We start from the raw sequence: 27,360 nt of genomic DNA, 5'->3' as shown, positions 1-27,360 counted from the left end.
TAAGGTTACTGTGGTTACTGCAAATAGGTTTGTGCCAGCACCTGTTTAAAGCTCAATTTTTTTGTTCCATTACCTAAGTTCACTGGAGAATTACAGCCAAGAAAACAAATCTCGTGTTGACAATTAGCATCACAGAATACATTAAAAATATGTATGAAAGCCAGTGCTTTATGTCACTTACCTACCATGTCATGACAGTAAATTTGTCATGACAGTAAGTTGTGGTCTCCATTCCTTGTCCTGGATAATGCAGTTTACCTATAATTTATCTAATAAAAATACAATAGAACAAGAATTACATCACTTCATACTTCATTGGAAATTAATGGAGAATTCATGGACTATACCTAGAAATCAACTTCTGTAGCATGAAGACTCAACAGAGTATTTCCTCTTACTTGCCTGTTTTAAAATCTAATCTGATACAGTATCTGTGATCTTCAATGGAAACACATGTTTCTGTATTCTTGTCAATTAGTCCAGTGGTTTTTGTATATAGTCAAGTTAGCAGGTTGTGACGTGTGGGCATTTAGAGAAAGGTTTCTTCACATAAGCATAGTGATATTGAAGTATTTCTCAAAATTGAAGAAAAGACTATAAGATGTTAATGGACAGTGCACTGAAATATTTTATTTGAACTGAAACAGAGTTGGTTACTTTATAAAAGAGTATTTACCAGACTTGGCTGCAGTCTGGTAGTGGATGTTCTAAGTGGGTGGGGGTTCACCAATGTAGACAGGTATGAAATACATTTTTCAATAGCATCATCTTTAGTTTTCTTCAACAAGCAGTAAAAGAAGACTTCACCTGCTTTATTCAAGGAGTATTTTTTTGTCTGATGAAAGTTAGAAATGCTTGTGCCCACTCTTTCTCGTTTCTCCTTCCTCCTTCCCCTAACAGCTGTCCAGTTTTTCTGTTTACAAAAGTGATTGCAGACAAGGAAGAATAATCTAAATTCAGATCTCTCCCACATGAGGAGTGAAGGAGGTTTTGTTTTTAAGATACCTATATATCAAGGCAACATTTTGTCATAAATTGTTTTCTCAGAAAGTGAATGGATGACTTTTTCTGAGGAGCTATACAAACAACAGTCATTTCACTGTCAGTCTTGAGCCTTCACTTTCTAGGCTTACTGACCCTTATGTACAGCTTGATGACCCTTCATAGTCATCTCAGGCATCTGTCTGTACAACAGCATAGACTTCCATTTTTTCCTGCTCAATAATGGCTTTTCAATGGGAAATAAGAGCCTCTGTAAGGAATGGAGTAATGCTGACATCCTCTGAACACATTTCCACAAAGGAATTCTTCACACATTTTGATGTCAAGGGTTTACCTACCATATTTCAGAATTTCAAATAAACCACATTTTTCATTTAGCTGTAATTTTAGCTACCTTTGTGAAGGAACTGAGGCATCAGTGATTATAATGTCTTCAGTATGTCTATTCTGTTCTCCCTTTTTCTCAAATAGCTGTACCTTGCCTATCAGTATGTTCCAGAGTGAAACTGGCTATGGCAAAAAATGCCCTTAAGTTAGTTCCTTTTCTTGTTCTAAGATAATTTGTTGTGAGAGCTATAAAAAATAAGTTAATTACAATACAAAGCAAACAAACATTAGGAAAAAATTTGGGATGTTTAGTTTTGTCTCTGAACCTGCTTGGTATCTTTATACATCTGCCTTCCAGATAGTAAAGACTTATAAAAGGGACTGCTCCTCTTTTAACAATAGAGCATCAAACACATGGTTGCCACAAAACCACTTATTACAGTGCAACTAATAATTATAGTAATCTTATGAAGATTAAAGTTTTAATATAAAGCATCTTGGAAACCAATTTCATAGATACCAAAATACCTGCAGAGAATATTTCTTAATGTGGGAACACTGTATCCCTGATTAATGCAGTGGGGTTTAAACTGATTGCAAAATGAAAGAAATAAAAGTTTAAGGGAGAGAAAATAGATACAAATATGTAGGTGTTGACTAGTCCTAGTGGAAAAGGATATCTGCTCTCTATTTACTAAAAACAACAAACCACTTACCATAAGCGCATCTGTTTGGACACAGGGTAGTCTTAAGACAAACTAGTGTCAAGTAAGTGCAGTTGTTCTGAGTAAAAACCATGACAGATGTGTTTGAGTAACAAGCTTGTATTTCAGGCTGAAGGGACTCAAGCAATTGAAACCTCTGTTCCCAGAAAGATCACATATGCCATGGAAATAAAATAAAAAATCTATTAAAGAACATCCCACAAAATAAAAAACCTTTATGAAGTCCTTCAGCTGGTTTGGGATAGTGAGGAATTGAATGTGGAGGAAGACAGAAGGAAATGATGTAATTTCTTTAGAGAGGAGAAGGAAAATATTGAAAACTTCTTTTTATGTAAGTATACATATTGACATTGATAACACTGGGAGAGTTTTACAACCCAGCTGAAAAGCATTTTCAGAAGTAGACCTATTGGAAACCTGGAAGACTCTGGAAGATTTTTGTATTGATTGACTTGCAGTATAGGGGCTAAATAAAAAGCATGTGCTCACAGGGAGCCAGGACGGTGGTTATTTCCAAAGAATACCTAACAGTTTCTATCTAATATCACTCAGAGTCTGGAGACCTATCAAGAGAAATGAAGGCTAGATCTAGACGGAGCTTTCTGAATATTGCTATAGTGACAAGTGAAGGAGTAACTTCTGTTGCAAACCAAGCAGTTAATGATGCTCTACAGAGAGGGAAAAGTCTTGAGTTTCATAGTTAATGGGAAGTTTGTGTTCATGACATGAGTAACTGTCTGGGCTGAAAGGTCAGGAGTTGGCAAGACAGTAGTGTGGATCCCAAATGAAGCAGCAAAAAACTGAGAGGATAGAAGGATCTTCACTTCTGTTTCATTTAAGCTAATTACTGTAGTGACCATCTGGTAACTAGAGCGTAACTTCTTTTAAAAGAACCTGTACACATCCGTATGTGTATGTGCACCTGCATATGAGTATATCTAGGGAACTTATCGTCATTATGATAAAATTGTCCAGTGAAGGAGAAGATTAATAAACTGGCATGTTTTCTCTTTAAATGCTATCTTTTAACATACTTGGCTGTGGGGCATTTTACTGTGGGTTCCAGTTAGTACTATTTCTTGAATGGTTTGAAATTAATCTAAGCAAATTATTATTATTATAATATATAGATTTTATTGTAACAAACAACTAGAGCTTTGAAAGCAGTACGCAGCAGAACAGAAACTGAGGATCCGTTCCCCGTGTATATAACTCCGTGGAGCTGTATTTAGATTATAAACTTCAGCCAGTCTGAGTAAAGGTTGTATTTCTAGTTGAAGACCAACTTGTTTGCCTGGCTTTGGTGTTTTCAATGATGCTAGGATTACAGTGGCATTTATTAGGTTTAAAGCCTAGCTAAGTATTGAGTGTACTCATAAATTTATAACTGTTTTTGAAGTAAATAATTAAATTTACCATTTGTCCTCGCCTTTACAAATGTAAGAGAAAATGTAGCTAGATTTAGTTGAGGAAGTGAAGTCTAATATAATTGTCTTTTAAACGTGAGTTGTTAACATTGCTAGTGAACTGCACATAACAAAAACATACGACTGTCACTTTGCTAGCAGAATTTTTAGTTCAATCCCATGGCTCTGTAGTCTGCTCTACTCTGAAGTTAATACAAATGTGAAGGTCCATTGTCTGCATAGCTGTAAAATAAAACTCAGATGGTGCTGGATTTCAGCATCAATGCCTAGCAGTTCCTTTAATTGTGATGACAAAAATTATTCACACCCTCTATGGATAATTCTTAATTTTTTTGTTGAACTACACAGCCTATTTCTGTTACTATGTTCACAGTTTTACTTGGTAAGTTTTCATATTCTGTAATACTTTACAAGACCTTACAGTAGAAGTAAGGGACTCCCTATGTGATGTTGTTTCATTGTATGCTATTTCAATTATGATCCTGCAAAGAGGCTTCTTAAAAAAAACACATTGCCACTGGTTAGTGGGTTTGTTTAATATTTAGTCTTAATTGGAGTGGGCTTTTAGACAGTTTTATGTCACGGCTAAAATTTTAACTATGTTAGTGGCTAAAGCAATGTTTCTCAACCTTTATTTTTGATGCTAGATATGATATCTAGCTTAAAATATTTTCATCAACCCTTCTCCTTCCATAGTCTTTTATATTCCCAAAGAAGTAGAAAAGCATGTACTTGGTGGCTGTGGGAGCTGGGGCAGAATGTGCATGCAGATGATTTTCCTCTGTGACTGCTGTGAAGGTTCAGCGTACAAAGTGAAAAAAGTGGGCCAAAATTTCAAATATTCTTAGTATTCGAAAAATAGCAAGGTAGAATAGGCTTCTAACAATATATTTGCACCCCAGAAATAAAAGATGAAGCACATTTTATTTCTAGATAAACATAAAACAAAAGAAAGAGATCTCGTGCAAAATTTCCTCAAGACTGTAGAAACAATTTTACATAGGCTCGAAAAATGAAGTTACTGATGGTGGAAAGATTAATTAGAAAAATTGACCTGAATTTGGCAATTTTAGAGGATTCCTAGAATGCATGTGACTTGAATCTTCCCTTCCTCTTGAGCCTTAAAATGGTATTGACTACAGTTTTGTCACCGATAAACACAGCTGTTTTCTTAGTAGAAAAGGCTTTATAGTTCCAGATGTGCAGCTTGCTAATGTACATAGGAGTTTATATATCACTATTTAACATCACTGGTTTTAATCTGTTTGTTGTTTTTTTTTATTATGACATCTTGAGTACTGGCTTCTTATTTGTTAATTTGGTTTTCCTATTTTATTTTTAAAGTGATTTCCAAATCTGCACTTTTATTAAACTAACTTTAAAATTCTTAATTTCTTGTCCCCAAGGAAGTGTCATAGTGGGTCCCACTGTTGGTGTAGATATGCCACACAAAAGACTACATTCTCTTGAAACTGATGTTTTTAGGGGATCTAAGGATCATGAAGGAGTGGGAAGTAGAACAGTAACTGTTATCTGCCAGTCAGCTCCAACTGGTGGAACCCAGTGAATAAATGTTCAGCAAATCCCATCAGTTGTGAAGTTCTAGCATCAAACTTTCATTGTTTCAGGAGAATTCTAAGATGAATTTAGTTTTTAGTTTCCGAAAAAGATGAGAGTAGAGGGTAGGAAAACAAAACTTGTCAAATGCGTTCTGCTATAGGACGGGGTAAGAAACTTCCAGTTCACTCTCGTTACAGTCCAAAACTTACTTCTGTGTGTTGACATTGTCCTCCTTGCTGGAGAACATAATGCTCAGTTTTATGGGCAGAAAGCTGAATGTCTGACTAAGAAGAAGGGTTGTTCTGCTCTGTTGATTTGTGTATGCTGGGATGCTGTAGTGAAGCTGCTGAGCATGTGCAGGTATTTTCAGGCCTTGTGAGAGCATTGAACATTGGATTAGAATCACAGAAAATTATCCCTTGAACCTTTGAATAGATGCTTTGAGAGAAAAGGTGTCAGGAAAGAGTTTGCAAATTCAAGAGGTGTATCAATATTAGTAGCCTTTGGACCCACACCTTTTTCATTAAAACAGCTCCAGATGCTGTAAGAGTTTACCAGTACTTCTCCAAATTCTTCATACCAAGTTCATGACGGATTCAGTAATGGAACATATAGAGGAAAAGACCTGGTGCTATTTTCTGTCTCAGTAATCAACAAAATATCAGTGATGGAACCAGTCTTTCATCTGGAAATGTGTGATGTATTATTATAGCAACTACCACTTCATTGGGACCACATCTGAGCTGGACACCATGTGTTTCAGACACTGTCTGGGGCAAGGTAAACAGCAAGAGATGAGTCAGCCTTAACCTGAGCAGTATGTTGATGTACAAGAGTTACTGTCTCATACTGTAAGTTCCAGAGACCTCTCTTGACAGAGAATGTCACAGAATGTGACTTTTTTTTATTGTTATATAAAAACCAGACTGTCCCTGTGAATTTTTCCTCCATTATGCACCTGATCTACATACCGGTACGGATATGAACTCTGAAAGCCCAATGTCATTATAATTCTTGACTAATACAGCTTTCACCCGTGCTTCCAGCACCCTGCTTAACACCTGTAGCAGGATCTACTTTCATACAAATGCAAGAAAAAAAAAAAGTTGTGTTTCTCCTCTTACTGAAAGTGTTATTTTTTCACAGTAACAGGTTCTTACTCTTCATGACATCTCTACTTATTTACTCTCGTGTGCAGAATTACACTGAGCACGTAGTTTTGTACATCATGAGTGTTTGTAAATAGGGTGCTCAGGGGGATAGGATGCTCCAGCTTGCATATTCTTTGTACAAAGCAGAAAATGCCACACACAGACACACTCTTTCAAGATCCTCAAGGGTTAAAGGTAAAAATGGAGCAAAGGGATAACAGAATCATCTCAAAAAGATGTATAATTATTTGCACTTGAAATGGGAATGCATAATAAACAGTTTGTGAATCAGAAGTGCTGTGGACTTCAATAAGAAACATTCCTATTATTCTCAGGTTGACTAAATAACTCATAGCAGTTAAAAACTTTTGAGATCTGCACCTTCTTTTAAAAGAAAATATTTCATATTTTTAAATCAGGTCAGCAATACTAAGCTGCAATGGTGAAAGAGCACTGAGCAAGTGTAACTTTGCTTGTTTTTACCTTACACTTTGATTATTCACTTTTTCATCTGTGAAATCTGGTGGGTACTTCCTGGTTCAGTGAAGATCTGTCTCAGAATATGGCTTTACTCTGGCTTTCTCGTTGTGACCCATGTAATCTATAGTATTTCTGATTCTGCAGATATATTCACTGAACCAGGAACATACAAGAGAATGTGTAGAGAAGGGGAAAAACCTTTTATTAAAAAGCTGGATTTATTTTAAAAAAATAAACAATTATGCTGACTTCCAACTTCAACATGATTACAGAACTACTTATCATAGATGTTGGTCTTTCCCTGTAGTTTAAATTTTACTCTTCCTTGTGAGACTTATTTATTGCATCCATGAGCCGTTTAATTGATTTAGTCTTTTTTAAAAAATACTCTCATTAGTGTCACACTGTCCTTCTAAGACTTAGCTTTGTACCTAGGATCCTTACTTGCACAAATATATTAGATTTCCCAAATAAAATTACCTCTTAATTGCCTTTCAACTATGAGCCCTGTATACTAATCTATTATGCTTGTTTTGCCAATTTACACATATAAATATCCCCATGTATACAAAAGCTGTATTTGGTGATTAGAAAATTAGCTTGACAGGAAAATTATTTTATTTCAAACTCTATTTAATGATCTGTTTGTATTCTAGTTGAGTACTTGGGCATTTATTAGAAGATCTTGTTTTCCACTGGGTGTGAGATGATGACTCTTTGGCCTCTGCAATGACATTACTATTTTTAAAGAGATAGGAAATCAGTAGAATGGGGGAGAAGAATGCAAATATTGCTTTCTGAATAAATTATAGTCTAATCATCTGAAGAGGTGGCTGGAGAGATTTGAGTCTTGGTGAAATCATTGTGAAGGATTTGAGTTCTAAGTTACACATCTTTGTCTGGGAAAGCAAGCTTAAAAAGATAGGACTTACGTTAAGAATTGGATCATAACTGCATATTGAGAAAGCAGCTTGGTAGCTTCAGGAGATTTATGAAGAAAGAAACTACATGGAGGTGACCTGTCATAAGTCATCTAAATAGAAAGTGTTTTGCGTTTTCTTTCTATTTCTGTTTGCAGGTTGCTGAGACCATTGGAAGTATGCTTTTGAATTTGGAAAGTCTGTACATTCACTTTATATTGTTTCTAGTAATTCAGACTATATATAGAAAAAGTTGTCTTGTCTCATGGTCTTTGAACTTGAGGGTCCTTTAAAGGGTGGGAATTGATCTACAATTTTAGTTCCTAGTACAGTTCTTTTCAATATTCAAATTGTAAAAAGTAGGTAGCAATGCATAAATAAGAGTGAAATAAATATCTGTTGTTAGCAAGGAAATACCTTGACATAGGGTAAGGTAATATAGAGTGCCTGATCCCTCCAAGTCCTAGAAAATAATTATATCACTATATAAATCTTGAATCTTGATTATTGATCATTTCAGATGAAACTTCTAAATAGAGAATATCTAAAACACTGGTGAAAGAGTCCTGCATGCACTGAAGACACATACACAAATGTAACTACATGGAATTGGATGTTGTCCTTGCCCAGGATCAGCATATCTGTTGCTAATAAGCAAAGCCCAGATGAACTAAGTAAAGCTGCCTTCTCCTCTGCTCTCTCTACCTTGCTGTCCCCACATGATTTCTGATTTAGGATGCTGGAGTTAGTTATGTTATTGGGCTGTTATTGGTCCAGATATTAATTTTAATAGTGTTGGTGAGGACTTAAAAAGATACATTCAATATGATGCAATCATCAGCTCTTGTAAATGTATTTTTTATCTTTTATTTCTGCATGTTCATTTTATATACATTTTAGCTCACTTGGAAGCAGTTCTAAAGTATTAATTATAGACTGCAGCCAATATTAATTTTAGACTTCAACACACCTAGATAATTTATTTCAAAACATGCTACCAAATCTGCTTTATTTTCCAAGATTGTGTTTTTCAGACCTAAGCCAACAGTATTGTTTTGGTGAAAGTATCACCACAACTTTTTCTGCAGTCAACATAAATGAACTGCTAATATTGAAACTTGTTAATCTAACATGTATTTTGATCCACAAGAATGTTATTCCTTCTTTTTAACCTTTGTTTTTTCTTACACTTTTCCCCACAGCATTCTTTACGTAATTCTGACAGTCATTCAAATTGGGAAAACGGGTAAATTACCACGGCCAAAGTAAAATAAAATGGCATAAGGAAAACCAATTTCAAGTTTTTGTCTCAGAGAAACACAATATATTTGTATTTGAAAGCCTGAAAACAAGATAGAACAAAAAGAGAACTAAAGTGTGATTGACACTTAAAGAAACTACTGGGGTTTTTTTGTGTTCAATTATTGATGCTTGGAGGTCTTGCTGATACTTTTAAAATATTTAGTAGTTATATATTTGAATTTATTTAATGAATAAAACTCAGTATCTTGTTCTATAAGTAAGCTCTTCACATTCTGCAAATTTGTTCCCAGACTGCAATTTTCACATAACTTTTAAAATAGGAATTAAGCCGGGCTCAAATGCGCTCTTTGCCCAGAGGCGAGTGTTTTGCAGCATTACCTTGGGAGAGGGCCTGTGTTTGGAACACTGCAATGCCATGGGCAGTGCACGCAAGGTAACTGTGTTTGTTTTAATTAAAGATCCTATTTAAAGAATCAGCACTCCTTGATCAGACCTGGTGGCTTTCCTGGAAGACAGGAGAAAGAATTTCCTGGAATAATTACATATTCTCCCTAGAGTAAAGCAGATTTCTTGGTCTCATTTGCTACTTCACATTCCTTAGCCTGCTTTCCCATATTTTTATTATTTAAAAAAAAACACTCTAGATGTAAAAAAAGGTTGGGAAAACGTGCAACTGCTTGTATCAAAGCTGGCTAGTGAATCTGGTATGCAGTGAGGATAAGAGTTGCTTGTGCTCTATTTGACAGTTGTTTTGCACGGTACTGTATGGTATTGTTTGGAGGGAAAAGGCCAAACTTTGCCAACCCTTGTGTATTCTTCTCTGCTAGGATGCACATTTCAGCTTTAAAACCAAGTTCTGTTGTTCACTTCTCCAATCAGTTGTTAGTAAGTATGGTTCCACTGCAGGTTATGTATCATGCAAAATTACATGGGTTAAGTTTGATCCTAATATAAATTAATCTTTCTGAATGCATGCTGTTGTCATGCATTTCTCCTTTGGAGACCTTTTTTTTCTGCAGAAAGAATCCTGAAATACAAATTTCACACGCAACTTCTGTGAAGCTGACTGACTTGGCAGGGCTGAGAGGTACCACAATCAACTTAGTGTTTGTTAAAAGGCTTCCACTTGTCATAAGCTGGCTGCAGGTGCTAAGATCGTCCTCTTTGTTCTCATCCATATTCTCCCTTTTTGTTCCAGCTTCCCCATAATGTCCCTCATATCACACAAATTGTAAATTGTGTTTATACTTTGCTTATATTACTTCAAGCAATCCATTACCTTCCCCATTTGCTGGAGGTTTCCATCCCCTCAATAACAGTCACACCACAAGGACAGTTATTGAGCACTTGTGAGAGCTGAGAGGTCAGAAACCTCCAGGAGGATGCAAGAATAATTAGCTGGGGCTGGGAACCTCCTGAAGCAGGTTCATACTGGAGGCTTCTCCAACTACAGTCATGGGGGTGGCATCTCCTTACCCTAAGGAATATTCACTAGGTTGAACAGTTCGTATCCTCTTTCTTACCTCACTTTTATCCCCAAACCAATTGCTCTTTGTACATGTGGTACAAGGTTAGCAGCCCTACCAGAAGTCCTTTTCCTGTCTCATTTCCTACCATTCCTCAGACCAGAAGTTGCTTGTCCTCCCCAAAGTATTCCAATATTCTTCCCCCACATCCTTTCTCATCCTTTTTACCATATTTTAAATTTCTCTTCCTCTTGTTTGTGCTTTGCAGTTAATGTCACTAAACTGGATTCCTAATCCCAGGTCCTCAATTTATACATCAACCCATTGCAGGGTCTGTTCCCCCTGTCTCATGTCCCCTACCTCTCAAGTCTTCCATGGATAGGCGGGTTCTGCTACTGCCTGGGATAAGCCTGCAGTTGTTTACCATTTCGTGCGTTGCTCTTTGGTGCAGGGAAACACACTTGCATGCCAAATAGATAAATACCTCCCCTTGAAACAGTAGTCTAATCAGAGGTTGTAAGGCGATTCTTTGTTGATAGCTGAGAAAAAGTAATAACTGAATTTCCAGAGTCTGCATCTTTAAGGAAAAGGAACTGTAATGTACAACTTGGTTGGACTCCAGGCACAAGAGGAAATGGGCCATAGCAGTTGTGACTGTGCAGAGCAGATGTTTTGGTTGGACTGGCTATCAACCATCTGACTCATAATAAATTGTCAGTTCCAGTAAATTCCCAGTTTTCAGTTACAGTAGGTAGGATACAAGAAAACAATGCAGTTTGGATGGTGTATTTAAAGTGGTTTTTATGATAATTTTCATAAACAACCCATACTGACTTTGTAAAAAGATTAAGTCTTTTACAAAGGGACCAGCTGTAAACATTGAAGCATGCCTTTAAATGCATACTTAGTCATAGAAATTAAAACTAACAAATGGTTGTTTAGACAGTGCTGATACAATTAGAAGTTGGATTTAAAATTTTATTTTCGAGTCTTGTGATACCTGAAGTCTTTACCTGAAGTTGGTTGGGGTTTTTTTGAGGAAAAAAAAAATTCTAAATGCCTTTGAACTTCCATTTTCATCTCTTCCATGTAGTATTTTTATTTTCACATGGCCTCTTGCATTTGAGTTTCAAAAATATGTACTTAATAAAGCTTTCATCTGCACTGGCTACATAGACAAAGTGTAAGTTAAAATAAAATACCATTTATGCTTTTCTTTGTGAAAAGTTTTGTTTATTATTCTCAGTTCTCTGCAATAGAAAAAAAAAAAAAAAAGCCTATAGGTTAAAAATCGCAGAGTTATCAGGGTGGGAAGGGACCTCTAGAGATCACCTAGTCCAACTCCCCTGCTAAAGCAGGATCCCCTAGAGCACATTCCACAGAACTGCATCCAGGTGGGTCTTGAATATCTCCAGGGAAGGGGATTCCACCACCTCCCTGGGCAGCCTGTTCCGGTGCTCTGTCACTCTCACTGTAAAGAAGTTTTTCCTCATGTTTAAATGGCACCTCTTGTGTTCCAGCTTGTGCTCGTTGCCCCTCGTCATGTCACTGGGAGCTACTGAAAAAAGTCTGGCTCCATCCTCCTTGTACCCACCCTTTAGATACTTGTAGGCACAAGGCACAAGGTCTCCCCTCACCCTTCTCTTATTCATGCTACAGAGTCCCAGCTCTCTCAGCCTTTCCTCATAAGGGAGGTGCTCCAATCCCCCAGTCACCTTTGCTGCCCTTTAGGCAACAAATCTTCAGGGTTTTTTTATATCTCAATCCTCTCACACCACGTTGCTTTACTATATGTGTTTTGCACTTCCACAGCATTTTGGAGTTTTAGTCAAGGATCAGTTCACACTGTGAAAAGTATTATGAAAGCAGAGGAAACCCTTTGCATTTTTTGAGAAAGAAAAGTATTTTCAGTGTTAAATAGCATATCCATTTTTTTTCCTGTTTGATTTGAATGGGCTTTTTTTTTTTTAGATGAGGAAAATATTGTTTTTTAAAAAAGAAGTACCTGACAGGGAGGTGACAGAAAGACACCATGGAAATCTATATTGGATCTTTTACTTTGCAGTGTGCTAGAGTTTTGGGTTTGTTTTTTTTTTTTTTACTATCATGCTTGAGCCTGTTGTGGAAAAACTAATACATGTGTATTACCACATGCTTAACGAATGATTTCAAACATTTTTACAAAGATTCAGTTTTTTAACCTCAACATTCCTGTGGCCCAGGATGTGCTCTCCGTTCAGTGGAAGTTCATTTTAATAATACCCTCTGTAGAGTCTTGTGTGGAAGTAGTATTGCAGTGTGGAAGTTCTAACCTCTATACAAAATTGTCATTCTTAATTCTTTTACAAAATCACATGTGGGAAACTGTTCTTTTCTTCCCCACATACTTACATTTTTCTTAATCTATATATTTTATATACTTATACATTTTATATATAAATATAAAATATTTTAAAATAAAATCCTCTAACACTAAATGTTGGAAGTTGAATATAAATTATGGCTACTTAAATATTAAAAAATGTGTTCAATATTAAAATGTGTTCAACAGCTGCTTCTTTTTTTTTCTTTTCCTAAAAGGGAAGAATATTGCCAAAGCAATTGGATGTCACTCTCTCTTTTGGAGCCAACTGAAAAATAAAAAGAGAGGTGATTTTTGCTTTGCTGCTCTGTTTAAATCTGGCCGGTTCTTTGAAAGAAGTACGCATGTAGAAATGGGAAAGGGGAAGATGCTGCCTGGGTGGATTTTGATAACAAGCATTAGGACAACCTTTGCCTTTGTACACTTTGGTGTAAGCGAAGGATCTCAGCCCCTGGGTGGGGAAATGTCATTGCCTGGTAGCATAAGGATTCATCATCTCACCTAGTCACTAACAGGTTTGTAGATATGACCAGGAGAGAGGTCACTGAAGGAGTTAAGTTGTGACTGCCGCAGGCAGCATCAAAAAGGGCTATTAGTTGAAAAGCTTTCCACAGTTTATCTGTAAGACATGTGGTTTTGCTTTAGTTTTATAAAGGGCAGTTGTAAAGACATGCTAGGGTTGAATGCAGTTCCACCAAGCAGATTCTTGCATAAATAAAAGTAACAAAGTCTGAAAGGAATAAGCACTATTGTGTTGGGTACAAAGGGTCTTAATTGTAAATCTGTAGCCACCTGAGCAGTAAGGTTGAGCAACTTCATGGTGCTACTTCATTGCATCTTTTTAAAACCTGCAGGAATGCTGATATTTTGCATCTTTTTTAAATTACAGTTTTCACTTCTGAGGCATGTGGACCAAAAATATGCAGTGGTGGCTACAGAAGAATGCAAATTTCTGTACTCAAACTCACATTAGACAGTAGCCTTATGAGTGTAATGCAGTGCTGTGCTGGCAGCAGCAGTGGTATTTGTATTTGTTATACACTGACATGCAAATATACTGTGATGATTTATGTTGTTGTGTGGGTTTTTTTCCCCTGATACGAGTCTTCATATTAAAGAAGCCACTAGTGAGTGTAGGAAATACAATGTAATATTACTGTATGGATTAATGGATGTGGGTTGGTTGTTGTTTTTTTCCTTGTTTTGATTGTCTTTGATCAGGAGGCACCTGGATGATGTTCTAGAAACTGCTCTTATGCATGATGTCTGTGTGTGCACACAAGCTTAAGCACTATGTGTAAGATTAAGTAAGTTTGGGTTTGTCCATGGAACTTGTAAAATACATGTAGGTTATCTTCTGTAAAAACAAATTATTTTAAAATAATTACAAACAAAAGAATAATCTTGGAAGAACTGTATGTATGCATGGGCAAGTGTATTATGTACTTGTCACCTCTTGAAGAATGCCCATTATTATAAAACTTTTAAAATCAATAGCATTACTGCCTAATTTGTCTTAATAGTTCTTTTCATTTGTTTGTCAATTAGCAAATTGGTGGGAAAGAGCCAGTTAATGCCATACTGAGATTCAGGAGTGAAAGCTGTTCCTTGTTTAAATTTTTCCTTAATAATGCAAATTTATTAAATACTGGGAGAAAGGTGGGGGGGGGGGGATTGTTTTTTGTTTTATTTGTTTTCCTGAAAAAGGTTTTGTAATCTGTGCTTGTACTGTAGAGAATAGTACCACTTGAAAATGGAATACTGAAAGTAACATTATGGGTCATGCAGTCTTGTCTGTTGCTATTACAGGCATCCATGTCATATAGTCCCATCCATAAACATGCCATCTGTACCCCGACATCTAGCTTTTAGTCCTCACCACTCGTATGGAGTGTTGTCCTTCAACTGCAGGCTAAAACCGTGTTCTGATTTCCAGTCTGAGTGTGCTCCTGACTGTCATGTAGGCATTTCTAAGAGGACGCTTTCAGCTGTCAGAAATGAGCTGCACACCAAGGCAGAACCTAAGAAAACACTGTGAGCTGTCTCATTTTTCATCTAAGACAATTAGGCTTTTTTAAGACCCATTCTTCCCTGCAGCTTATCACTAAATGTCTTGGCATGTTGTGTTCTGCACGTAATAGCTGGTATGCAGCTAGTCTCTCTGGACAGTAACAATTTCAGTCCTGCCAAAGCTTCAAATGGCACGAGATTTTCTTCCTGAAACCACTCAGCAGTCACTTTTTTTTCTTTTTTTTTTTTCTTTTTTTCTCTTTTTTTTTTTTCTCCCCTGATAAGGCAGGATCTCCTAACAATGTTTTAGTGGTTTGCATGTTCCTTCCTCAAAGCTGCTTGTGGGACAGAGCATACCAGGGTACACTGCACCATCTTGATCCTGCTTTGAGCACGTATCTGCTGGGTTATCTATTTCCTCTCATATTTTTCCAAAACGGATAAAAACAAAAGCATCTTGGCAAGTTGCTATGTACATATGCACAAACACATTAAAGGACTTCTTTGTGAGCAGCAAGAATTACTTGCTGTCGATGAAGGTGACTGCACTGCTAACTAGAGGTCAGGAGCTGGAATGAAGTTGTGTGTAGCAGAAATACACTTGTTCATGCTTATGTGATTTATGAATTGGAGAGATGTCAGGTCCTAACCAGAAACAATTTGTTTTATCTGATCCTAAAACTGTAGCTGATTGTTTTGATACAAAGAGAGTGTAAACTGTAAATGTACTAAGCTTGACTGTCACAGTATTTAGCACGAATTCTTTTCCTTCTTACAGTAGTTTTTAGAGTATACAGTCTTTGCTAAAAGTAATGCCTGGGTTTAATTTGCAGGAAACCTGGGGACAATGACTTCTAGATACAATTTCTTTATGTCAAAAGTGTTTTCCATCCACAAGAGATGTAGGAGTTAGAGTACAGCAGAAAATTTGGACAATATACTACTTTGAAAAATAACAAATATAAAATCTGTGGTCAGTACTCATTGATATTATAATATTTTTTAAAATTCTGTGGCATTTGTTTCGGGTACTAGTGTTAAACCAAGAATTCTTAAAAATTAAATTTCCGTCTGTAATGAGATATGTAGCTAAGCTAATTGTGGAGGAGCTACACTACTGCACACTTACTTACCCAGTAATCTTATTTTGATACTCTAAAGGAAATTAAGCATGATAGAATATCTTTTAAGTGCTAATATAGTAAGAGGTAATACATTTGAAAATTATTTTTCAATATTTACACATTACATTCCTCACTGAAGTATCTCCTAAATAAATTGGTATTTGACTTATTAGTTGTTATCTGTGAGCTTTTAACTCGTCAGTTTCTTATTTGCCATTTTATATATACATTATTTTTTATGTACAGGATGTGAATGAAGATCCTGGAGAAGATGTTGCACTTCTCTCTGTTAGTTTTGAGGATGCAGAGGCTACTCAGGTTTTTCCTAAGTTGTATCTGTCCCCACGTATTGAACAGTGAGTAAGACAGTTTTTTTCTGGAGTGTTCATTCTTTTTCTTCTTTGAACTTTTCAATTTTTCCCTGATGTATGTGAGAAATGTTGGCTAGTTGATAACGTGCTTTTGCTTTAAATTGCTTAAAGTCATAAGGACTACTGCAAGTGTGTGTGTGATGGAGAAATGATAGAGCTTCTTTCAGCTAGTTCTGTGTTTATGGTTTTATTACATATGGATGAAGATAAGTCATCATTAGCTACATGTGGTATCCTTGTATCATCATATTCCATGAAAACTATGCTGTGCTCTCCTGTAGCAGCATTTTTGAGTGTCTCCTATGGTACAGCATGCCAATAACGTTTTTGTGGAGGAATCTTTAATTTCCTTTTGGGAAGGTAAGTTCTCCATATAAACAGAATACCTTTGAATAAACTATTGCTGTGTAGAAGCTGAAGTTTAAAGTTAACTGTGTTTCAGAAATTAACAGCTTAAATAAGTTACTGGTTTCAGGAGGTATCTGAATGTTTTACTTTAGGATTGTTGAACCTTACTGATCTGTTTGCCAGTTCGCAAACAGATTTGCTGAGAAACAAATTTTTGCTCCTAAAATGGAAAGATGAAGATTAGAAATCAGTCTACTTTAATTAAATTTTTCTTACTCCATTTCTGGAATTAAGGAGTGTCTTTATGTTCAGTATCTTTCCCTCAGTATCTCAGTGTTGTAACATCGGCTTCAAAAAAGTGACCACATTAGACTGTTCAGGTATACAACAGTTAAGCTGGTCTAAATTGTTTAATTTGTTTTTCTGGTTAATGCTGTAGTGGCTTTCCTCTGAAGTGGTAATGACACTTCTGGGTAGAGAAGAAAAGATGGAAAATGCTGACTACCACAGTTTTATAATAACTCAGTGATAAAGTTTGTGAAGTAACATGGTATCTTGGCATTTTGCACAGCAGAGCGTTGGTCTGGATAAACTGTTGGATGCAATTTTAAAAAACAAAACCCAAGATTTGACTTAGATAAAGGCATAAGACTTCCCAGATATTTTATTTATGAAAACCTAGTTTACACATGCAAACACACACACAATACATTTAGTAGCTTTTACATTTTCATCTTTTTTATCAGTTCAATACTTTTTTGGCAGCATTAGTTGAGGGAGCAATTGTAGTCAAACATGTATATATCCTTCCATGTTCCAAAGGATTCTTCTGCTCAGCTGTTGTTGAAAGCAAGTGGGTTGTCACTATTTCCCACTGTATTTTCAGCTCTAGTCACATAATGACTCTTAAATGTCTCTAAGGCCACCAAGGTACATCTGTCCGAATGACCCATGTGCTAATGAATGTGCTGCTTATTTTCCCACTTTCAATAGTATCTTTAGAAAGATGCTAACCTCTTGAAACCAAGCAGAATAGCAATACAAAGGAACAGTTAGTCTTTCTAAAAGTATTAAATTTTCTTTCACTGCCCTAAAGAATATCTGATTTTACATGTGTGATGTAGAGCATTATAGCAGAAAGATACTTGGGTGGTATTAGTACATATCTGACATGTCTGATGTATTTATGGCTTTGTTGTTTATAGCTTATGTAGTCATGTTAAAATCATCCCAGTAAACCCTGGAGTTCCATACCACACCTTGTTACCTTATCTGTCTATCAAATTTGAGATTCTTGACTCATAACTCAATCTATCCTCTCGCATTTGTAAGATACTCGTCACAGCATTTGGATACTGGTAGCCCATACTACCAGAGTTGCTTGGGAATTCTTGAACCTTCCTTTATTCTACTGGTGACTTTTTATGTGCCATGAAAATTTGTATGGGTATGTTTTCAATGTTTGTTCGATTGCACTTTAATAACACAGATACAGTTGTCTCTTGTTCTTTCCCAAATCCAGTCGCTACTCTGTTTAGTAGGGTCTAGATATTTAACTTTCCAGTGTTTGGGAACTGAAGCAACAATGTGTACTTCTTTATACTTTTTGCCAAAAGTACAAAAAACCCTCAAAAAGCCCTGAGGATTACTTTAATGACTTGAGGCTATGGCATGTTACATTTGAATTGTGTTCTGCTTATAAAAGTTCTTCCCTGCTGCTAACAGTAATTGCATCTACAAAAGCCATGTAAGCAAATTACCAGTGTATTTTTTTTATGCAGTAGATTTTGAGGTGGAGTAAGTAGTGGTTGACAGTTCCCAACATAACATTCCCAAGTACTCAAGAAAACAGGAAAAATACCAAATTCCCACAATTATTTTGCTAATACTAAACTCTGTTCACCTTAGGAAGAACGAGCAAACAGGAATAGCATTTTCCTGATGCATGAAAAAGCATTTTCAGATAGAAATGGTTCAGCTTTGTGGAGAAATCAGCACAAAGGGCCTGTTTGTGTAACGGGTGTTATCTCCTGCTTTCTCAAGAGGTTTCATTGCTTTTATATTCTACCATATAAACATGCATTCCCACATTGTGTTTTCTAAAAATGATACATACCCACACATCTCGTCAGTGAATTTAAGCCCTAGCAATGTGAATACAGTGTTTTTGCTTTGAAGGGTTATTGTGAAGCAGATTTGCTCTATTTTTAGATGGACGGTAAACATAATAATGGTGATGACTGCTCTTGGCCATAGACTCTGCAAAAGAGGTTTGCAAAATGAGGGAAATGTCCACTTTTTAAGAGCTGGGGCTAAGTTAGCTTGAAAAAGCTCATATATTAAAGAAACAGGTAAAAATGCAGTAGAGAAGTACTGTGGCTCATTTGAGTCAATGTCAGTGTTCCACTGACTTCCGTGGTGTCTGGCAGCAAGAGTGTCAAGTTCAATTCTTACAGTAAAAGAACAACACCGCACTTAGGGATGGGAAGCATTTGTGTTAGTTTGTAAAAATCTCGGCAATAATTATTCATAGCTCTGTGTGGTTTAATTATTTCATTAAAAGTTGCTAATTTAAAAATGCCTTTAATTATTCATTGTTCAAAACACAGTAACAGCAATTTCTATTTAATGTTTCCTCAATTTGAAATCAATCACTTAAAAAACCTTTAGTTTTATAATTTTAAGAATTCTTACTCTTTATTGCACTGTATGAGTAAGCAGATGCCAGCAACAGTTGCTTTTAATGATTTCAAAAATTAGATTAATTAGAGTGAAATGGGGTGTATTTACGATAGATGTCTTGTTTAAAAAACTGCCATCATAACTGCAGTTCATAAAAACAAGTTTCTGCACACTTCTGGAGGAAGTGGTAAGCTGGGGGAGCGTGCAGACTGACCACCCAACTTGAGAAGATGGTGCTTGTTGAGCATCTGTGAGTATGTCCTCAGCTCATCCTGCTCCTCCTCCTTGCACCAGGGGCATGGGACTGGCCACAGGATGCTCTGCAGCCCCTGCTGAGGGTTGCTGTGCTTTGGGGAAAGGGTCGGAGAGCTGAGCAGTGTCAGTCAGTGCCTGAGGCCTCTCACTTGCTCATAGACCTGACCTCCCTCTGCTGCTGGGTACGCACAGATGTATTCTGAGGTTGCTTCTGCTCTCATCTGCACCATGAGCTGCTGGGATACTTACTCCTTATGTGTCTATCATATTTCCATGCATTATTCATAGTGTCTCTAAACCTGTTGGTAGGAAGCATCTTGCTTGCTCAAAGTTATCTTTCTACTGGAAGTATACTAGATAATTCATACTGAAAGGAAATTGGCAATAAAAATAGCCATAATATCTTTGGTTTCCATTTATTGAAGGTCACTGGAATCTTAATCCAAGGAGTCAGTGCAGGATGGAACAGCTAGTTTCTATATTAATGCTTAAAATGTGTGTCAGCGTACTACACATTAGTGTGGATCAGAAGGGTATTTTAAAAAATAAGAATTAGTGCAAGTATTTTTTTCTTTTTTCCTTCGTGAGTTGTTCATGCTAAATAAAATCAAAATGGGTTCATCTTGGTTCACACTTTAAGAAAAAAGGATGTAAGGATAGAAACACTGTTGCTCGGTGAATGCTGTGTTCCCTGAATTCACAGAAATAATCCTGCAGTAAACACTGTTGTCCTGGAGGGCTTTTCTCTGATAAATATGCGGACGTGAATATGCTAAGAAAACCAGCTGTCAGGAGAACTTGTTTTGCTTAAATGGATCAGGCTCCATGCTTAGAGGACTGAAATGGTTGGGTTTTACTGGTCTGGGAGCTGTGCCAGAGGGTTCTTTGTAACTGAGGGTGGTATGCAGAGTTCGGTGACTGCATTTAACCTTCTCGTGCAGGCACGGGAGAATAACGAGAACCTGGGCTGAACTCTTTGACTCGACTTGGATTGACAGTCAAAACACATTGACTTGTACTTCTGTCCCAGGTGTTCAGCTGTACTGGCTGTTCCTTTTTCCTCTGAAGAACACACACGGAACAATTAGTGAAAATATTTCTAGAAGAACTAAGGTTTATGTGACCGTAATCTAAATGGTGCTTTAATATTGGGCATGTTAAGGCTGTCCTTAAATGGTTCAGTTAGTGAGATTTTTAAGATGGTTTTCTTTCATTTAGAGACCAAGCAATTAGACCTAGTCATTGAGGTATGAAATACTTGAGGCAGTTTGGTGGGACTGATTTTGTTGTTGGTAATGAGGTACCAGTTTCTCTGTATAGGAGAGAAGGGGAAGTTGTTAGTGTGATGTACACTTTGTGGCACTCCAAAGCTCAGTGTTGCCTCAAGTCTCAGAGCAAAACTGAGATTTGAACGTTGGGAAGGGTTTATGTCTTCCCGGTTGTTTTGTCAGGCTTCTCTCAGATCACTTGCCTTTGTGCATTTGGTTCTGTAACCTGATGGTGGAGAGAGTAGTTTATATTATATGTACCAAGTACTATACCCTTTAAAGGATTCTTTTATATAGTAGAAAGTATGTATAGAAAATGGGATTAGTAAGAAATTACAAAAAAATAAAGAAGCATGATTCAAGACAGTCTTCTTCAGCTCCCTTGCTCTGCATGTTTCTGACTAGAGTGAAATGGTCCACAACATTTCAGTAGTTTTAAACAGATTTGCTTCCGTTAGGTACAAATCTTTCCATTAAGGCATTGCATTTTTTCTCTTGTGTACGTATAGTTTCTTTTATGCTACCCTAATTAAATATACAATTCTTTTTCATGTTATGTTGTCATATGCTGTGAGTATGCCACTTTCATTGTAATAATCTGTTTCAACAAAAGTATTTCTAAGTACTCTTGTAAAGCTGTATTATTCTAAAATCTCCTCCTCAGCATTTTTACTGTGGTATCACTGCTTCTAGGTGTATTTGCCCTCATAGAAACAGAGGTAAGGAAGGAAATAGAGAACGAAGTAATTTTTCTTTAGGATGTCACACAGTATTCTTCATTCTTCACTTACTGCCATTCTGACATTCCAGGTGCAGTACTGAAATGCCGTTCTCAGATATTTCCCCAAGACATCAGAGCACACATGGTAGATTTCATTTTCCATTCCTGAAATGTTTCTGTGGTAGAAAGGAAGCCTGCTGAACAGAATCAGTCCATGTTAGTACTGAACTGTTTCTGTCACAGGTGGCAGGAATTTTTTCATGCCTAAACATTAATAGGAATCTTTTGGGTTTTTTGTAAGATCTTTTGTTCTAAAGAACTGTGTGGGCCACATTAAATTCATTGAAGTGTTTTCCATAAAATTAGTTAGGCTGACCAGAGATATTTGAAACAAGGGTCATCTTTTTTTATTCTATTCTATTTAATTCTATTATGCTTGCAATATGGCAGCAATAGAGCAAGCAGGAGGCTCTGCTAGCTGGGGTGAAATGTTAACTTAAAAAATTTCTAATTAGATATTTCTTAAAAATGCAATGAAAAAAATCAGGTGGTATCTGAATTGTAAAATTTATACATAGGGAAACATAAATTGGAGTTTATCCAGGGCTAAGTTAATTGTGGTTTGAAGAATAATGTGCTGCTATTAAATACTACTTAAAAAACCAATGATATACAGGGTTACTGGGAAATCACAATTGAAGGCTATCTCTTCGGAGTGAAATAGCTCTTGCAGAAAAAAAGTGCTTTGGAGTTAAAGACTGCATCAAATTTAAAAATTATCTTACAAGTCTGAGACTTATGCCAATTTATCCTTCAAACTAATCACATGAGCAGGTCATGGAGGGCTTTTCTTTAAGTTCAAAGTTGAGCTTCTGCTGTTCAACTATATCCGTTCTCACTGGGCATTAATTACCAGAACTGACTAACAGGAGTTACAATGAGTTAATTAGATTTTTTTCTTAGCAGCAAATGCTGGGAGTATAGAAAAGCACATTTACTCAACAGTTAGGAAAACACAAATTTCCTAGAGTACGTTTTGAACCCACTTTTGTTGACGCGTGGGTATTTTTCCCAGTTCTTGATGTAAATTGAAACCCACCACTACAGGCCACAATACTGTCTTTTAACAGAGTACCCTTTACTGAAGCTGCTTTTTGCATATTTGGGATGTGTGGCTTGCGTTTTGAATATGGTGACTAAGTCATTTGTTTTCAGAGAACTTCACTCAGTTGCAATCTGTATATTACAGTGTTCTGTCTTCAGATTTTTCCTATCTTGTTATTTAAAACAGTTAGCAAAAGTTCAGCTACTGTTTAATGCTTGCGTCCAGATGGTCATGTTCAGTGGGTACAAATTTTTGACCACTTGAAAGTTAAAAGTTAAGGATTTTCAGATAAAACCTCTAAAAAATGTGAAATGCAGAATTGAGTTGTATGTGAAAGGCCTCAGGTTTAATTACGTCTGTTGTCACCGTCTTCCCCTCCAACTGGGGAGACCTGGCAGTAGCCACTGGCAACCACATTTCTGCATTTTAGTGGGGGATGTAATGCCTTATGGAGCTTGGATTGAGGATGGCAGAGGAACTGCTCTGCAGGGACACCGACGGGCAGGATGCAGGCTGTAAGTGGAAGGATCTTGGTTGCGCCATCTGTGTGAGCAAAAGCAAGGACTGAAGTGCATTCTTCAAGATTGCCAGAAGGCCTCATTCCCCTGCCAACCTGCCTTTTTTCCGTAAGTTTCCTGACCTCACAGTAGTACTAGGTACCACCTAACAGTTTTCTTTGCATTTCACCTCCCTCTTTCCTGCCAGTAATCAGTGGCACTTTAAGCTTAATGTCTTCTTGATAGCAGCTTTACACCTCCCTAGCTAGCTATTGTAGGAAGATGCCATTTTTTAAAATAAACCCTGGCTGATTGTTGCACTACTGGGTTTCTGGGGGTTTCCTTTTTTCTAATGATTGTCAAGAATGTGATTCATTTTATTGCTGGTTTAATTTAAGGTACATGAGGTAGTCACAGTCTGTCCTGCTGCTTAACCACATGAGCTACTTGATTCATGTGAACATTAGCCAAAACCCTGTTTTCTTCCAGCACTTGCATGCTGGACTTACCTGGAGAACATGTGTAAAAGACATATTCCCACATATGAGACTTTTGGTTGAATAATCTTTTTCTAGGTAACAGAACTCTCTTCAGAAATACTAAGAGCATTCCTCTGGGGAATTCCCTTATCAATTCACAAGGATTTGTTGAATTGTACACCCAACACAGGCATCCTGTAACTATATCAAACTTTATCTTTCTTTAAATAAAAGTGCAGATTGTAGGCAGCTTAGTAAACTAATTATTTAAATGGAACTAAGTTGATCTGTTTTATAGGTTTGCTTTATGAAAAACATGTAAATAAATCTTTGTCGAATGCAGAAACAGCCAAAAACGTAAGATTGGAGAGCATCTTTCATTCCTTGACAGTGATCACATCTTGATGTCTAGCAAGGGATTAATCTGCAACCTGGAAGAAACACACAGAGGTAGTTAGAGTTGGCCTGTGGGCCACCTTACATCCAAGGATTTGCATATTCCTTTTATATTTAAAGAAACTTGCTTTTATTTTTTTCCTGTCAAGAAAAAAAAATGTGTACCTTTAGTCCTCTTTTGTACCTAAAACAAATATTGCTGTTTCCTGCTCTCTTCCATGGCAGATCAATTAATTCCTCTGCTGTCTTCAAGTTTTGACAAGCTCCAGCTAAACGCTGCGGCCTGCCTCTGAAGTTTGCACCTTGGTCAAATTCAAAATCGGTATCAGGAGAAGATCTGTATGTTCAAGATCCTACTTCTCACCCTGATTTTCATTCGAAGAAGCCCCAAGAGCTTGGATAGGGAGGAACTTGGGTGTTCTAACAGGTCTTTGATCTAGATGATTTAAGAGCCACAACTCTGGTGTACACTGTGACACACACCTGCCTTTCATTATTTTGGTTTTTTGGGTTTCTGAACATTTTTTTGTGCAGTCTTTGCTATATCTAGTGAAGAAAATTTGGAAATGCTTATTTAAGACATTTATCAAACATGACATGTGGTAGCAGTATTTTGAAATCCTTTCATTTCAGTGGGTTTAACATCAATTTCTGTCTTTTTGATTTCTATGAATCTTGTAGCCAATGTGTTAATGGAAAAAAATACCCACACTTTTTAATGTATAATTTGGAAAACACACGTGTGAACCATGAATATTATAGAATGTAATCACAGATCTCATGTGTGATATTTAATACGAGTTTGCAGTATGTGTCAAACATCCAGCGGAGAAAGACAAATTAAATTTGGCAGGAACTGAAAATTTAGACTATGAAAATGTACATTCTTTGTTGGATTTTAAAACAGAATTGTTTTAAGCTGGTTTCTGATCAGGGGCCACTGAAAACACATGAGGAGAAAACTTCTGGGATTTAACAGTTTCAGTGGAGGAGACTCTCTTAGTACCAAAGCTGCAGACACCACAGTGCAGTGGAAAAACCTGTACAAATAGAGCAAAACAATTCTGCTTGCAGATATTTGCTGTAGAAGCCAATAAAAGGGCTGTGCTCTTCTGTGTGGTTTAGTGATGTCAAGCACTACTTGCTGGAGGCAGCTGTGCTACTGCAATGCTTTCCTGACCTTAAATAGCCTATATGCTGGCTAATGCAAGCATTCAAATATAAATACAGGGCACATAAGGACAGAAGGAGGCCAGAAAAGCCATCTAGGCCCCTTCTCTCCCCTGAATTAGTCAGTGTCTTCCTCAGTATTCTTCTCTTTTGGTGTTGGTCCAAGATATTTACAAAACCGTTTAGACTAATTGTTTCCTTGTGTTCTCTCAGTACTGTTTATTCCATATGTTAAGTACTGCGTGCAAAGCAGTTCTGCTCTTCAGCGCGGCTGCTGCTTGCTTTCCTTTCCTTTTCCTTTCTTCATGGTTGCCTTCAATAGTAAGCCAAACATCTGTGCAACCTCTGTCTATCCTAGGAGGCTGCATGGACCTCAAGGAGCAGCAGCCCACTACTAGAGAAAGTGGGACATGATGGGGCATTTTGTGGAGGTGTTTCCTTCAGGTCATGTTTTCAATCTGCTTCCCAGATTTCTTAAATCTTTTTTTCCTTTTATTCTGTAATTATAAAATGGTTAGATGGCATGTATGTGTAATTACATAGTGATCTTCTTCATTTATGCCATTGCTCAAAGATTGCCTGTGTTTCTTTTGTAGCCATAATGAGGACTGTGTAACTTGCTTCCTACTACCTCAAATCCGGTTGTTTTCAATTCACTTACCTACCACTTAAGTTCCTCTTAACTGCCTTCTTTTTTTTTTTCTTTTTTTTTTAAGTTCCGTCACTATTTTCTGGTTTCTGTTTTGACCATTTGTGTTTAGCTCTGCACATATCTCTGAAAATGTGGTTCGTTTTCAAGAAGTGAGCCTCTGTTTTTTTGCACGTCAGGTAGCATTTTTTCCTGCAGTTGACATAGAAACCGTGAGGAGAGTTGAATGATGAAAGTAAATCTTGACAAAAGAAGTCTTGCTTAAAGTTTAGACACTGAGTGATGGATGAAAATCTAGCAACCCTTTTAATCGTCCTTCCTACAGAATCAGTGTGCATTCAGAACAGTCATTTAGTGCTGGTTTTGCCTTTGTTCTCTTCTTTTAAAACATGTTAACAGTATTCTATCATAAAAATGTTTATTTCAAGTTTATTTTCAACGCTCTTTGAAATGAATTGTTTCTATTTATCAAATGAGAGAAAGCTTCAAGAAAAATTCCATTTTTGTTATATTTGTCAAAACCTGGGTTACATACCACTGAACAACCTTTTTTCCCCTCCTTGACAGTATTCTGTTTAGAGTACATGTCTCAGCAGTAAGTGGGTTCAAATTTCTCAATACTTTGAATATCTATGCTGATTTTGTTTTTTCAAATAATTTGTTAAAATTTTGCAAGTTTTATCAAATTTAGAAAATACATACAGTTCCTTAACCTGTGATAACTATAGCGGTTTTGTAGAAAACTCGTGTTCAGCAAATAAGTGGTAGATTTCACATCAGAGTCGTAGAGCTCTTTGAAAAGAACTCTAAAGCATCCAGCCCAGCTTCCTGCTTGGCGTGGGACTACCCCTGGGTCAGGCTTTGTGTAGCAGAGCCTTTGTCTGGCCACATCTTGAACACTTCTCACAGTGGAGATCCTATAGCCTCCGTGAGGCTCTGCTGTCCTCCTAAGGGGAGGAGTTCCTCTGAAAGTCCTGTCTCAACATCCCAGGGCCTCAGTTGGCCTAGTCTTTGAGAACATTAAGGTCCCTCTGGATTAAAGCTGCACAGTTTGTTGTAGGAGTGTTACACAATGTTGTTAACAGTGTGCCATTTATCATGGTCGTGTTGGAAGCAAGGGACTTTACATTCTTGAGCTACCATTCCTCCATTTCAGCTCTGAATCAGTAACAGAAGCTCTCTTAACGCCACTTGCTTCCCCCATAAATTGTGGTTCTCTGGTTAGTCTCATCATGCTTCTCCAGCAGCACAGGACAGTCAGGTGTTAAGGATATTTTTCTAGCTAGACGTTGCTCTGGCTGGAGGTCCTGATGACCTAGTATAAAGTTACAGTAAGTTACCATCTCGCTACTAACACAGTAAAGGCATGGCATGAGTTTGCTGCATTCTGACAGGTATCACCATTACATGTTCCTTTGGGACTAGCTAGTACGAGACACAATTTAGAGCAGTGCAGGGCAGTATGGGGCCAAAAATGAAAGAATTTGGGTCAATATTGAGGGTGGTGCTATGCCTTGCCACACCAAGGCACATAATACGGGGATATCTCTTTTACTTATTTTTTAGCTGTGTATACTGAAGGCTTCTAGTCTCTTTTCAGTA

General features: G+C 37.1%; 1 protein-coding gene across 3 annotated transcripts in view; it reads left to right on the top strand.

The window, feature by feature from the left end:
* Positions 1–27,360, top strand: part of BABAM2 (BRISC and BRCA1 A complex member 2) — a 172,982-nt gene that overhangs the window by 77,038 nt on the left and 68,584 nt on the right. For all 3 annotated transcript variants that reach the window (XM_051614076.1, XM_051614075.1, XM_051614077.1), the window contains exon 7: positions 16,064–16,173. In XM_051614076.1, coding sequence (XP_051470036.1) covers positions 16,064–16,173 — 110 coding nt within the window. The remainder of the gene's footprint in view (positions 1–16,063; positions 16,174–27,360) is intronic.

This window comes from Apus apus, chromosome 3 (genome assembly GCF_020740795.1).
Source record: "Apus apus isolate bApuApu2 chromosome 3, bApuApu2.pri.cur, whole genome shotgun sequence".
In the NCBI taxonomy this organism is placed as follows: Eukaryota; Metazoa; Chordata; class Aves; order Apodiformes; family Apodidae; genus Apus; species Apus apus.
Note: the sequence above shows the minus strand (reverse complement) of the source record. Positions and strands in the feature narration are given on the sequence as shown.